The sequence below is a fragment of the Helianthus annuus genome, chromosome 3 (assembly GCF_002127325.2).
Source record: "Helianthus annuus cultivar XRQ/B chromosome 3, HanXRQr2.0-SUNRISE, whole genome shotgun sequence".
Classification (NCBI taxonomy): Eukaryota; Viridiplantae; Streptophyta; class Magnoliopsida; order Asterales; family Asteraceae; genus Helianthus; species Helianthus annuus.
This window is the reverse complement of record NC_035435.2, coordinates 70356443-70372517: the sequence shown is the minus strand read 5'-3', so window position 1 is coordinate 70372517 and position 16075 is coordinate 70356443. Positions and strand designations below refer to the sequence as shown.

At 42.2% G+C, this 16075-nt stretch overlaps 1 protein-coding gene across 1 annotated transcript; it reads right to left on the bottom strand.

Moving 5' to 3' along the window:
* Window positions 1–10516: 10516 nt before the first annotated feature.
* On the bottom strand, window positions 10517–15695 carry LOC110931776. Its single transcript, XM_022175154.1, has 2 exons — window positions 14198–15695; window positions 10517–14082 (listed from the first exon to the last, which is right to left on the bottom strand). Exons 1-2 carry the CDS (start codon window positions 15693–15695, stop codon window positions 10517–10519), a joined length of 5064 nt encoding a protein of 1687 aa, XP_022030846.1.
* Window positions 15696–16075: the final 380 nt, after the last annotated feature.

Genomic DNA, 16075 nt, shown 5'->3' with positions numbered 1-16075 from the left:
ACCGTACAGGTAATGTCTCCATATCTTAAGTGTGAAAACCACAGCTCCCAGCTCCAGATCGTGTGTAGTGTAATTCCTTTCGTGAACTTTAAGTTGGCGCGATGCATAAGCAATGACTTTATCCCGTTGCATCAACACGCAACCAAGACCCTGAATTGACGGGTCACAATAAACCACAAAATCGTCTGTGCCTTCAGGCAATGAAAGAATCGGTGCGCTACAAAGTCTATCTTTTAAGTGCTGAAACACGGACTCCTGTGCATCACCCCAACGATAGGTGACACCTTTCTTAGTTAGTGAGGTGAGAGGTTGCGCAATCATGGAGAAATCCATGATGAACCTTCTGTAGTAGCCCGCCAAACCCAAGAATTGGCGGATTTCTGTTGGTGTACGAGGTGCAGGCCAGTATTTGATCGAATCAACGTTGGATGGATCAACATGGATCCCATCCTTGTTTACCACGTGGCCTAAGAAATGGACTTCCCGAAGCCAAAAGTCGCAATTCGAAAACTTGGCATATAGCTGCTCTGATCGAAGGAGTTCCAAAATAAGTCTCAGGTGTTGCTCGTGTTCCTCCTAACTCTTAGAATAGATCAGGATGTCGTCGATGAAAACAATAACGAACTTATCCAGGTAGGGCTTGCACACTCTGTTCAAAAGATCCATGAAGACCGTAGGTGCGTTCGTCAATCCGAAAGGCATAACCAGAAACTCGTAATGCCCATATTGACTCCTGAATGTTGTCTTAGAGATATCCTCATCTTGGACTCTCAGTTGATGGTAGCCTGACCTCAGGTCAATCTTCGAGCAGTAGCTCGACCCTTGCAGTTGGTCGAATAAGTCATCAATGCGTGGAAGAGGATAGTGATTCTTTACGGTCACCTTGTTGAGTTCGCAGTAGTCAATACACGTTCTAAAGGTACCGTCTTTTTTCTTCACAAATAACACTGGAGCTCCCCAAGGTGAAGAGCTAGAACGAATGAAACCCTTGTCCAAGAGCTCTTATAGTTGCGTGGATAGTTCTTCAAGTTCTGATGGGGCTATACGATAAGGTGCTTGAGCTATGGGCACTGCTCCAGGAGCTAGCTCGATTTGAAACTCAACTTGACGATGGGGCGGGAGACCAGGTAATTGCTCAGGAAATACCCCAGGGAAGTCGCGTACAATCGGAATATCTTCTATCTTCTTCTCTTTCGCTGAGGTGTCAGTAACGAGGGCTAGAATAGCAGTGTGGCCCTTTCGTAAACACTTCTGGGCCTTAAGAAAAGAAATGATGCCCACAACAGCACCACTCTTGTCGCCATGAATCACTAAAGGTTCCTTACCAGAATGAGGAATGCGGACGATCTTCTCCTTGCAAAGGATCTCTGCTCGATGTTGAGATAACCAATCCATACCAATAACGATGTCGAAACTACCAAGAACGATGGGAATAAGATCGATAGAGATGGTCTGACCAGCTAGGATAAGTTTACAACCCTTAACTATGTGTGTGGCTTCAAGACTTTTACCGTTTGCTAGTTCTACCATGTGCTTGGTGCTCAAAAGTGTTGGGGCGTGCTTAAGCATTTGACTAACTTTTAGAGACACATAACTAGTATCGGCACCCGAATCAAATAAAACAGTAACAAAGAAATCATCCAAAAGAAACTTACCGATCACCACGTTGGGATCGTTCCTCGCGTCACCCTGACCAATCACAAAAGCTCGACCCCTGGCACCGTTGCCACCATTGTTTCCCCCATTATTGTTTCCATTTCCCTGATTGTTGTTGTTGTTTTGTCGCTGATTCAGCTCGGGGCAGTCTCTTTTGAAGTGGCCTTCAGCACCACACTGAAAGCATCCTTTGTTGTTGCCCTGCTGCTGCTGCTGACGGTGATTCTGTGGAGCTTGTTGCTGGTTCTGTCGTCGCTGATTTGCAGGGTAGAGACTCCTGCAATCCTTGGCCGCATGGCCAGGTTTGCTGCACCTCTGACAAGTGCCCTTAGTGCACGGTCCGCTATGATGAAAACCACATTGATTGCATCTGGGGTGGTTCCCCTTGTACCCACTCTGCCCTTGACTACCAGAAGATTGTTGACCAGGGCTCTTGTAGTAATTTGTCTTTCGCTGCTGAGACTGAGACTGAGCTGATGTTGAACCCTTGCTTGAGACTCCATCCCATTTGCGCTTGTTGTCGCTGGGGGCATCAGAAGTGGTAGTAGTAGTACCAATACGCTTGGGCAGTCTGTTCTGCTCGACTGCCTGATCAGTGAGACTATGAGCCAAACGAATAACTTGCTGAATAGTAGCGAGGTTTGCTACAGTCACATGACTCTGGATCTCTGGCACTAAACCCTTAAGGTACAGCTCGATACGCTTGATAGGAGGATCCACCATAGTAGGACACAAGATAGCCAGTTCGTTTGATCTCTTCGTATAAGCTTCGATTTCCGATCCCGTCATCTTTAAGTTGAAGAACTCCACTTCTAGCTTGTGGATGTCATCACGGTTGCAGTATTCCTCCTTGATCAAATCCTTGAAGTCATTCGGGTGGCATTAGCAGCAACAATCCCCAACATTTGAACCTGAGCGTTCCACCACGTGAGTGCTACACCTTCAAGAGTACCAGTAGCATACTTCAACCTTCGAGCCTTAGGGCATTCACACATTTTGAAGACAGACTCGAGCTTCTCAAACCAGTGGAGGAGGCCTACAGATCCTTCAGTGCCGTTGAAAGTAGTAGGTCGACAGTCCATAAAAGTTTTAAAAGTGCACACACGAGGCTGAGCAGGTTGACCTGTCGTGTGAGTAAGATGAGACAAGTTAAACACAAGCGTTGGTTCACGAGGGTAGGATCTAAAGATCCTAGAGTGAGTTGCAATGGCAGGTTATACCTCCTGCCTGAGCTGTCACACCCCCAAAATCCACACGCGGAGTACCACCGCTTGGAGGCGTGACATGACCAGGATCAAGCCACCAATCATATTGAACATGTAAATAATAAGTAAGTGTAAATGTAATTCAACCAAACCAATATGTACGGTGTTCAAAACATAAGTGCAATATTTTTTTTGGGTAAAGGGTTACCCCGGTGATTCTATTAAAATGCAACCGCAATTAAGTACAAGTAGTGAGGATGTGTTCCACACTAGTTCATATACAGGACATGCCCCATATATGTAAAACAAAACAAAACCAAAGACCTATAATACCCCATAACCTAGTCTACTATACATCGAGACTCGACATTTAGTAGACAAACAAAGCAAACCACAAACACATAATCTCAACCACCATCATCAAAAATAAAGTGGCCACAAAACCGCAGCCCCTTCAGACGAAACGCAGACAATCTATCCATTCGAGAACTTGGAAGAAGAGGTGCTTGCCCCTGCTTTTGAAGAGAAAGGATGAGTACCCGATGTCATGAATGCACTAGTTTCGTTGTAGATTTCTTCGACCTCCTCCTCATCCGATTCCTGCCCGTCCCTCGAAGGTTTCTTCTTAACCCGACCCACGTTGGTACCTCCCTGATTACCAGCCACTCGCCCCACCATGGTACCATTACCATCGTCATCTTTAAGACTATCAAAAGGGTTCGACGTTGAAACCTGGTACGAATTTTTTACAGCCGAATTCGGTTTAGGTTTGGCAACTGGACGATAGACTACTTTAGGTTTTTGATTTTTTATATGAAGCCCTTGAGTAGTAGCTTTCTTCTTTTTAGCACCCACAACCTGAAAATCATCACCCTTTTTTCCATAATCCCCATTCGGAACAACCTGAGGGTTCTTTGGGCACGAACTATCATCATGACCAAAAACACAGCAAGACGGACACCTTAAAGGCTCCCAATCATATTCAATTTTGACTACTACCTTAGAATAACCATTACCATCTAAAGATGGAATGGCAACAGTGACACTTCTTTTTAATTCAGCCCCCGCCTACACTTCAATAAGAGCTCTAGCGTAACTACTTCTACCCCAAGATTCAGCACACATCGTAGTAGTATACGTATCCAACATCTTAGGCACCCCTAACTTTGATGCAATCAAACTAAGACCATCCTCGGTATAAGCTGTTAGCGGCACATCGTGCATCTTTACCCACACCGGAATAGCTTTAATATCCTCTTTTTCTAGTTTGATAGAGGGCGACCACATCTTCAAGATAATCGGAACATTTCTTATCATCCATGGCCCATCCTCTAACATTTTATCCATCCCTTCCTTAGTTTTAAACTTAAAGAAAAAGAAGCCATTCGCATTCATCATCAATCTAGCCAGACCATACTTAACCCAGTTGTTCTTAGCAAAGTAATCCACCACCGGAAACGCTAGCCGTTTACCCAAGAAATACCCATAGAGAGTGTTTGCATACCTGTCCGTGACTTGCTTAACCGAAGCCAACGGAATAACAACATCAGCTCCATCAACAACCTCAGAAGACTCCAACTCCCTAAAGTTCACCGTCACCTTCTCATTCAAGTTCTTTACTGCATTTGCAAATGATAATGGTTCCGTCGTCGCTGAAGGTTGCAAATTCCCATGACCTGCCAGAGCAGCAGCATCCAATCTTTGCGCATATCTCTTGGTAGCTTGTTTAATCCCTTCCCAATCAGAAACCCTAGTTGCTGACCGTAGATTTTCAGCTTCAATTGGATCTGAATTCTTAACCAATTCATCAATTATGTTAACATTACGAGGTTCAGTTTGAGCCGAAAGATCGTCAATGATTTTAAACCTTGCTGCAATTTCTTCAAACGTTGCCCTCGGTGTCGCTTGAATATCCTGTTTCTTACCACCCGAGCCGGTTAGATCATCCATCCCGAAACTAAATTCGTACACACTAAACAAATGTAGCGTAGACTGATTAAAGTATGATATGTGTGCCGGCTTGAATAAGACAAAAACGGTTGACAAAAGAAACCCTAGCAGCCGTAATAGTCACCTCGGACAATGGAACAAAGAATCAGCCGAATCCTCGTAAAACACAAAGTGCCCGTGACTAAAAGGAACCCCAGCAGCCTTTAGGAACAACCTCGAACAATGGAACAAGTAACAGACAAAGAAATTAATGTAATCTATCTTTGTCCCCCACTTGGATACGAAACCCTAGTCAAAGATAAAGAAACCCGCCGCTAACTTCAATAAAAAATACGGAACCCAAGAACACAAAACCCTGACCTGATTATACTTGATTGATTATCGCCTTCGAAGGATCAATGAAATCCGTAAGATGATAATCAAGATCAAACGAGATTAGGAACAACAAAATCTAGTAGGGTATTCACGAATCGCCCAAGTCGCCCCCGTAGCCTTACCATTTAGTTTTTTCCACTGCGTTTTTAACATAAGTGCAATATCAATGTTTAGCGGAAGCATATAAATAAACCCAACATAAGTATGAGTATGTAATGTCAAAATGTTTAATCAAAGCATTCACGATCCTTGTCCACAACGACCGCGCCTCCCAGTGCAAGCTCCATGTCTACCTAACGACCTGCAAGGCATGTAACAGAGAGTTAACAACTAGTTGAGCGAGTTCACAGTAAGTAAGTTCGTTACATCACCATGCGTCATTAACTAAGTCAATTGTATGTTCATTTAGTGGAGGCTTCCCATGTGTGTATGTACTAGACTAGAGGTAACCATAAGTGTTCTTCTTAACCGGAGAACAGTAGTACGTACGAGGTTTACGTAGGTTTTACGTAAGTGTCCTTCTTATCCCGATGACAGTGGTACGCGGGGGTTACATAGGTTTTACGTAGGTGCCCTTCACAATCCGAGGCAGTAGTAAGTATAAGTTTACGTAGGTTTTACGTAAGTGTCCTTCGCAACCTGAGGATAGGGGTAAGTACATGTATACGTAGGTTTTACGTATGGGTCCTTCACATCCAAGGACGATGTGTCACACCCCGACCACGAAGAACATACAAATCATGGGGGAAACATCGGGGAGTGTTGTAACAGAATTTATTGTTTCAAATCCATGGCAAATGAAGTTTCGTTTTATTAAACAAATATGAAAGTATACATTGTTTAAACAAGAACCAAAGAGTACATAACATAAATTAACTAGTTCTTATCTCGTTTTAAGTCACTAAGGCACAGGTCCGCCTAAGTATGTCTTGATAAGTCCAATGCATCATCTCCTGAAAACACATGTGAAAATAGGTACGTCAGCATAAAAATGCCTGTGAGATACATTGGTTTTGTGAAAACGGAATTCATGACTTATGTTTTGAGAAAATGTTTAGTCATGAACCTTGTATTTTGCTTTTCTTGTAAATCATTTGAAAAACGGTAGGATCAGATGATATGTAAAAATAAGAGAACGCTGTGTGGTTAAATGGATAACCATGTAAAATGAGTTTGTATAAGATAAGTCGTTTGTAAATCAATGTCTCGTGAAAAGTGTGTTATTTGTATAAAATGTTATATGTCTCAAATTGAAATGATTCAAGTAACGCTACGATATGTAATACCATACAAACACTTATATATAGGAAGTACCAGCGGTATATCCACCATGCTTGTATCATATTACACATGCCTTGTTACTTAGATCACTTGCTCAAACCAAACCATCAAGATGAAGTGTTTAACAATTGTAGAAATGCTCATGTATAGTCGAATGTCTATTGTCAAATGTAAATCATGTCAACAGATACAACTGGTTCACACGGTTCAATGGTTACGAACGGTTCATATAATCAAAGGGTTTAGACGGTCCACATAGTCAAATGGTTACAACGGTTCAAAATGTAGTATAATGTGTTCATATGCTGGATGAGCATATGCAACAGAAATGCAATGTAGAATAATGTACTACGTATGCACACAATGGGCGTACGTAGCATGAAATGTATTGTAAAGTGATGTACTAAGTATGCACACAATGGGCATAAATAGCATGAAATTTAATGTGAAACAATGTACTAAGTACGCACACAATGGGCATACATAGCATAAAATGTAATGTAAAGCAATGTACTAAGTACGCACACAATGGGGCATACATAGCATGAAAGGTAATGTAAAACCATGTACTAAGTACGCACACAATGGGCATACATAACATGAGATGTAATGAAATCATGTACTATAATGTATTAACGAATATAGCAGGTATACGATGTGAAAACATGGAAAGCATGAAAGTAACAAGTAGGCACATGTGTTCCACCCCAAAACAATTTGGAAAACAGTAAAAGAGGGGTTCGATGTACTCACCTGAGATTGCTTTGAAGTTCTTGTGTAATAATCACACAATGCTAGAGATCACGGAATATCAAACGGCACCTAATAGGTAGCTATGTTAATATACCGGACCTAAATCGGAAGATCGGATAGTACGCGGGTTCGTAAACCAAACGAGCATGGAGACTCGTGAAATATGGTTTAACAAAGCCTACATACTAAAATGAAACCTAACCTAAGTGCTTACGACCCATTACGACCCGTTTAGGTAGCTTATGCTACCTTAACGACGTTCGCGTATAACGCGTCTGGAACGCCGAAACTACGACTCGTCACTGAGCCTAGATAACGTGGTAATCAGTAGGTATAGTCACTACGGACTATAACCATCGTGATCACGCTCACGTTATGAAGTTCTATTGAACTTCGTGTTGACCATAGGCTGGTCAACGCAGAAAGTCAAACAAAACGTTGAATTTCGGACTCGAAAAGCGAATAAAAGGACGAAAGAACACTTACGAAGGGTCCCCGAAAGCTAATCTCGATCCAGGAGCTCAGGTATGAAGCAAAGGCCTCAACTTAGAGTTTAGATCAGATTTTGTGGGTTTTTAGCAAAAAAGGGTGGGGGTATTTATAGGAAAAGCAAGACCGTTAGGATCGTTTCTTCAATATCGTGTCACGATCCAACCCGTACACTTGTCGCAAAGTTGTGGTGGCTCATAATGACCCTTAGCTCCTGAGATTGTGAAAGGGTATTGCCCTTTGGCGTGTTTGAAAGGCCAAGTTCAGCCAAGAAAACAAGTTTCTGCATCTGCAGGGGCCATGCGGCCCGCGTCAGGATATGCACAAAACTCAGGCGGGCCGCCTGGGCATGCCTGATCTGCACAATTTTTCAGAAATGGTAGTTTTGGTCCCTGTTGCATGTTTAAGCCATTTCCGACACTTCTAAGGCCCGTAAAGCCAGCTTTAAGGCCCTAAAATGATGCCTAAACATTGTGGACATGAAACATGCTCGAAAATATGTCGGGTGTTGGTTCGTTTGGCCGTACGAATGCGATGTTCAGTTAATTACGACGGAATGCGCATAAGCGCGAAAAACGATCCAAATGACGCGACGAATGGATTTTTCTCATGCCAAACACTAAGGCATAATATAAGGATGCTTACATAAATTTTTGGATGTCCGGATGTATTCAGAACGTAAGTTATGCGCGAAAGTGCAAACTTGTGCACTTTTTGACACTTTTAGCCCCTGAATGATCCAAAAGTTTGTTTTAGGATACCAAACCCCTCAAAGCCTATTTCTAAGCTATGCAAAGGATATTTATGGTATTTTTAACTTATGGACGTGTTCCGGAATGCTCGTTACAGTTCAGATTGGCATACTTTCACAGTTTGTCAAGTTTAGTCCCTGTAAGCGAATTAACTTGTTTTTGCCATACCAAAGCCTTAAAAACTTATTTCTAAGTTATGTAAAGGTTATTTAAGGTATGTTAAGTATATGATGGTGTTCCGGAGTATTTGTCGCATTTAAACTGAGTACGTTTACGCACCAGCTTGCGTATAATTCTCCAGAAAGCGAAATAAAGTTTGAAATTGAACAAGAATTGTTATGTGCAAAAGATACACATATTTATACAAGGTCCCAAGTATGAAATACAATATTTTTTATCGGCTTGGTATTTGTTTGATGGTCGCGGTGACACAGGTGTCACACGATGGTAGATAGTCTAGTAACAGTGTAAGTCCAAATAATTCATCAATCCTTTTCCTTCAATCCCATTCCCTACCCACCGGGAATCCCATGCCTTGGTAAGAGTGTGAACTCACCTTGGTTTGCTCGGTATGTTATTGTGCTTCTAGTGTTAATTAATGGTTAGGTCCGTTAAGTCCCTAGTTTTTTTGGGTAAAGGGTTACCCCGGTGATTCTATTAAAATGCAACCGCAATTAAGTACAAGTAGTGAGGATATGTTCCACACTAGTTCATATACAGGACATGCCCCATATATGTAAATCAAAACAAAACCAAAGACCAATAACACCCCATAACCTAGTCTACTATACATCATGACACGACATCTAGTAGACAAACAATGCAAAAATACAAAACAAAATCCTCAACCACCATCATCAAATATAAAGTAGCCACAAAACAGCAGCCCCTTCAGACGAAAAACAGCTAGCCTATCCATTCGAGAACTTGGTAGAAGAGGTGCTTGCCCCTGCTTTCGAAGAGAAAGGATGAGTACCCGATGTCATAAATGCACCAGTTTCATTGTAGACTTCTTCAACCTCCTCCTCATCCGATTCCTGCTGATCATGCTGAGCTTCACCATTTTTACCCACATTCTTACCCGTATCCGAAAGAACATCAAACGGATTGTGCGTTTTGACACTAGGTGGCGGACCTGAGGTAGTAGCCCCACCCTGCGGCTTGGATCCAATCGGCCGATATTCGAATTTCTGCTTCTGCTTATTAACAGGAAACCCTGATTTCCTAGCCGCTTTTTTGCGCTCCACATCCGTAAATCCCTCTTTGTCTACAGCCGGCTGTTTCACTTGCTTCCGGGTATTGCTTCCCTCTTGTTTGTTTTGACCAGTGATCGGCCCCTTAGGAGCCCTCCTAGGCTGTCTCGGGCAGGAATCATCAGAATGACCAAACACCTTACAATGAGCCCGTTAAGTCCCTAGTTTTCTCTCTCTAATGGAGAAAAACGAGGACCACCTTTCTGTGACCTAAAATTCGTGATCTCTTGCTGATTATGAGGATTTTTTGTGTGATTAGAGTCTTATGATCTCTAGTTTATCCTTGCAATTCATTATAATCATCTTTGGTCCGTTTTTAGGTATTAGGGTTACGTTTTTTCTTCTGTTCTTGGGCTCTTTGCACTTGGCTGCTGTGGTTATTTGGATTCAAGTTTAATCTGGTTTGGGTTTACTACAAGAGAGTATCATTGCTGTTCGCTGATTCGTCATCTCCTGATTGCATTAGGGTTGACGGCGCCAAGGTTGTCAGGTTTCGTTTCTGCATATTTGGGTACGGTTGCTAGGGTTTCTACAATCTGATTACGGCAGATTGGGAGTGTCTAGTGGGTGTTTTTTTTTTTTTGGGTAAAGGGTTACCCCGGTGAATTTTATATAAAGAATAAAGAATTACACGAGTGGGCCAGAGAGGCACACTAGGGCTAGCCTTGGCATACCAAGACTAGCAAAACCAAAAACACCAACAAGCAATCACGACCAAACAAAACAAAAACAACCACATCAAAACACGACCAGAAGCCGAAACAATGGCAACAACAAGACACACAAAGACTACATATCCACTCTAGCCTGGATCAATGCTCATAGTCTTGACTTGGAACTTCCACCGCTCTAGCAATAACGGACTCTTGGATCCTCTCCCTGGCTTGAACGTCATCAACTTCATGCGGACCGTATGGAGAATAATATTTGCAATCAAGGTAGCCTCCCGCTGCTTTGTAGAAAATAATCTATTGTTCCTCTCTTGCCATATAAAATAAGTTGAAGCCGCAACAACCATTTTACCAACTAAAAATTCTGACGACTTACCCGAAGGATTTTGATAAAACCAATTCATAATAGAATCCCAATTGGCATCGACTGTTTCCATGTACGCCAAATCTTTAACCATATTCCACACTTGCAACCCAAACGAGCATTGGAAAAATAAGTGATCACGAGAGTCTTTACCGTTCCAGCAAAGCGGACAACACATGAGGTTTAAATTAGTTGCACTACCTGCGTCCCATATCCCCATCCGATCTTGAGTTTTGAGCTTATTTTTTATAACAAGCCACATGTGAAACGAATGCCTCGGGATACACTGAGAAAACCACACCAGCTCAGCCCAATGAACCTCTTCCCCCCGCGAACGAACGTTATCCCAAGCTTCATATGTACTGAACTCCCTATGCTTAGCATATCTATCCTTCCATAACAACTTATCCGGAACATTTTGGTTCAGAATAGGCGGCACAAGACTCATCAAACCCGGATATAACTGAAGCCACGAGCTAGGCCATATCCACTCACTACGGTGACTGACAAGATCCGCAACTTTAGAGCTCATATTAAATCCCGCCCCATGTATGCGTCTTGGCGTAATGAAGGCTCCCAAGGGACTATGATTACACCAGTTATCATGCCATGCATTCGTGCTCCGGCCATTACCAATCTCATACCAAGTAAACTGACGAATAGAAGCACGAAGCTTAAGAATTTTCCGCCACCCCCAAGTCATGCTGCCCCGAAACGGTATATCCCAAAAGTTCTTACCCTTAATCCTGTAGGAATGGGCCCATTTAACCCACAACGACTCCCTTTTAAGCAAAATACTCCAAACATGATTAGCAAGAAGAGCTTTATTCATATCCTGGATCCTTCGAATACCCAATCCCCCTTCCGTCTTAGGAAGAAAAACATTTTTCCATGCCACTTTAGGATGGCTAACTTTATTCAGCCCCCCGCTCCATAGAAAATTCCGCATACGCTTTTCAATATCACCAATAATACGCGCCGGAAGCATAAACACAGATGCCCAATAAATATGCATAGCCGATATGACTGATTTAATCAGTTGGAGTCTACCCGCAAAAGAAAGAGTTTTATTCATCCAATGATCGATCTTTTTATCTACCCGGTCCACAAGAATCTTGCAATCCTTATACATAAGCTTAGTAGATATAAGAGGCACTCCCAAATACTTCACAGGGAGCTCTCCCTCTTGAAACGGCAATAGCGACCGAATTTCCTGCTTGACCACATGAGAGACATTGCAAAAGAATGTAGTGCTTTTAGCTAGATTCGGAGTTAATCCCGACATTCTAGTAAACAATTCCAATGTATCACGCATCACTTTAACAGAGACCATGTCCGGGTTAATAAACAGGAAAAGATCATCGGCAAAGGACACGTTGATAATCTTCTGCTGCTTGCACTTATCATGATATCTGAACGCAGGGTGTTGATCAGCAGCTTTTTGTAACAGCAACGAAAGAACTTCCATAACTAACGTGAACAAATAAGGGGATATAGGATCTCCCTGCCTAAGGCCTCTTTTACCTTTGAAGTAACCACAAAGATTCCCATTAACACTCAAGGAAAACGAAACAGTGGACACACATGTCATTATCCAATCAACCATTCTACTAGGGAAACCAAACTTGATTAGAATAGACTTTAGAAAAGACCAGCTAACCGTATCGTAGGCTTTCTGAATGTCAATCTTGAAGGCACACCTTGGTTTTCCCTTATGAAGATGGTAATTATGCATTAACTCCTGAGTGAGCAGGATATTATCAGAAATCCTCCTACCCGGAATGAAAGCCGATTGATTTATATTCACCAAACCACCCAAACTCCCTTTTATTCGATCCGCCAAAATTTTGCTTATACATTTAAGAATAACATTGCAGCAAGAGATGGGTCTGTAGTCGAGCACCGACGAAGGAGTAGGAACTTTAGGGACAAGAGCAATTATAGTATGATTAACCTGTTGAAGCAATTTACCATTATCAAAAAACTGCATAATCGCATCCGAGACCTCTTCACCCACTATATCCCAAGTTTTCTTGAAAAAAACTGACGTAAAACCATCTGGCCCTGGAGCTTTATTATCTCCAATACTAAACATTGCAGCCTTTATTTCTTCACGAGTCACAGGCCGAATCATGTGATTAGCATCAACCGGATTTACGGTATTTGAAAACAACTCCTCTATATTCATGTCCTCCACCGCAGATTCTATACCCAAAAACTTCATGTAGTGATCAACTATAGCACATTCCACATCTGGGCCTTCAAAATGATTACCATCAACATCGTTAATAGAATGAATTTTGCTCCTTGCATTTCTACTCTTAACGAAATTGTGAAAATAAGTCGTGTTACCGTCACCCGCACTAAGCCAGTCAAGCTTGGCTTTCTGTTTCACAAACAATTCCTCATCATAAGCAGCGCTCTGGAGGTCTTTGATAATCTGTGATTCTTTGGCCCGTAGATCCGCATCAAACGGGTTCTGATCAATCAGTTTATGAACATCATCCAAACGAGCTCTAAGATCATTAACCTTAACATGCAAGTTACCTTGCTTGTGAAGAAGGCTCCGTAACGGGTGTTTGAGGTTTCGAAGCTTCTTCACCACTGATAGCATCGGAATACCTACCATGTTTTTACTCCATTCAGCCTTAACACACTCCTTAAAACCATCTTTAGCAGCAATGAAGTTCGCAAACTTGAAAGGTTTTGGCTTCATTCGGATCTCTCTAGCCGTTTTCAGTATACATGGAGTATGGTCCGACAACCGGTACGGATGATAAACCACATGGGCATTCGGAAAATCGTCCAAAAAAGCAACGTTACCCATCACCCGGTCAATCTTCTTTAAGATACCTACACCGTCGTTAGGTTTTTGGTTCCACGTAAAGTGAAGACCATGGCCTGGAATGTCCATTAACTCATTCTTTTGAACACATTCAAAAAACTCCCTCATACCTATTGTTGGAGTAGACGTACCATGCAGGCAGTCATCCATATAGAGGGCCGAGTTGAAATCCCCCATAACTATCCACGAATGGCTCCCAGCTACCAAACTATGCTTGCATAAATCTTGCCAGAGAACCCGTCGTTCTTGATAGGTATTCTTAGCATAGACAAAAGAGACAAACAAAATTTTGGAATCAATCTTTGACTTAAGTTGAACATGCATCACCTGGTCTGTTTGAGCTAGCACCATAAGCTGAACGTGGTCATCATTCCATCCCACAATAATTCTGGTTCCTTTGTTGCAAACCGCTCCATTAGACGTCCAATCCCACTTTTTAAACACTCTACCACACACCTTTGACAGATTTGAGACCTCTACATGAGACTCTAATATAGCACATACATTCAGATGATTTTCTTTAACTATTTGCTGAACCTCCCTTTGTTTCAGGGGCCGGTTCAAGCCCCTTATATTCCATGCAGCTATACTATCCATGTAAACCCATGTCACCGGGAGTGCTTGCCCCCTCAGAATTATCTTTCTTTTTATTCAAACTCATGAATGACGAAACTTCTGTATGGAAAGGATCACGAAATCCCTCCTCCTCAAGATCATACGGGTTTTGATGCATTGGACTCTTCTCAACTTGACTACTTCCTGAACTTTGAGGCTTCTCATAAATCGAATCACCATAATTCAGCTCATTCAAAGTTCCTGATTTCAACGAGTCATCGGCTAGACTTTCAAACTTATTCTGAGTATCCACATGATAAGACGCTTTTTTTGTTTCCGGTTGTTCCTTTGTACCTGAAGTGCTAGCCCCATTTGAGTTAGGCTTAGGTTTATAAACAAATCTCGGCTTCTGTTTTTTCTGCGGGAAGCCATGCTTGGCTATCTTCCTTCTATCCATAATATACCCCTCATCATCGATAGTAACCTGTTTAGCTTTATCCTTAGGATTACTCGGGCAAGACGAATTATTATGGCCAAATATCCGACAAGTATCACAGCGATGTGGTTTCCACTCATACTCAATCCTGATGCTTTCCTTTACAAAACCCTCTTCATCCATCTTTGGAATAGCTACAACTACTTGACTCTTTAGCTCGTTTTCTGCATTTATCTCTACCAGGGCACGAGCATAGCTAGTCCGGCCCCAATTATCAATACACATATCAGCTGTGTAAGCATCTAATCTCTTGGGGATACCAACTTTCAAAGCTAGAAGGCTAAGACCATCATCAGAGTAAACAGCAAGAGGAACATTATGAAACTTTACCCACACAGGCACAGACTTAATTCCATCTTTCTTTAGACTGACTGTCGGACCCCATACATTCAAGAATAATGGCATCTTACGTATCAACCATGGTCCCCCCTCTAGAACTTGATTCATACCCTCCTTGGTTGCAAACTTGAAAAAGAAAAACCCCTCAGAGTTCATCATTGCCTTAACAAACCCATACTTCACCCAGACATTCTTAACATAATAATCTACTACCGGAAACGGTAACCTATCACCCAGAAAATAACCATAAAGAACGTTCTCGAATTTCTTTTGTACCTGCCGAACAGCTTCTTTCGGGATAACCACATCAGCCTCCTCCACAGTCTCCATGGATTCAAGAAGTCTGAAGTTAACCTCACGTTTCCCTTTCATGTTATTTTTAACCCTATCTGCATATGTAGCCTGAGGAGAAAGATTCAGGTTTGAACGGTCACCTACCAAATTCACAGTCTCTAGATTAGCATCATGTTGGCCATCAGTTTGGACATCAACTGGAACAGTGATTTTGGTGAGCTCATCTATTATGTTCACAACTTTCTGCCCTTGCTGATTATCAGACGAGACCCCCCTTCGTGGACAAAACGTTTTCCCATCAATGTTTAGAGTTCTCGAAGCAAAACCCTTATTAGGGTTTAACGTGGATGTCAAAATATCCGGCGGCTTTGCATGTCTTGCATCGTTATCCGTCGGTTTGATCTGACTCGCTTCCATGGCAATCAAAAACTAGAACATGCACCGTGCAGACAAATCAAAAAAACAAGCAACCCAAACGAAATCAGCAAACCCTAGCAGAGAAAACGAAAAAAAACAACACTAATCCTAATCCTGACGGCAAAAGATTAGCAACCACGGTAAAGTCTAGTATCCTTACTCAGAAGGAACGACAAAACCACAATCGCTAACCCAGATTAATCAAGAAGAAGATCAGCAAGAACAAGATGAACAAGAAAGCTAGGGTTTCACGTGGTCGCCAATTTCGCCCAGAGCTTCCATTCAACAAGCTACTTATTAGCGTCTTGTCTAGTGGGTGTTATCTGATTGCTGAAAGAAATCTTATTGGAGGCTGCAAATCTGAGCTAGGGTTTGTCGAT

What these genes read in the sequence shown, in the direction of transcription:
- LOC110931776 (XM_022175154.1), bottom strand. Translation starts at nt 15,695, where the DNA reads ATGGAAGCGAGTCAGATCAAACCGACGGATAACGATGCAAGACATGCA. An exon ending in AAGCACTCCCGGTGACATGG is followed by an intron (nt 14,083 to 14,197) that starts GTTTACATGGAT and finishes GTGCTATATTAG; the next exon opens with AGTCTCATGTAGAGGTCTCA.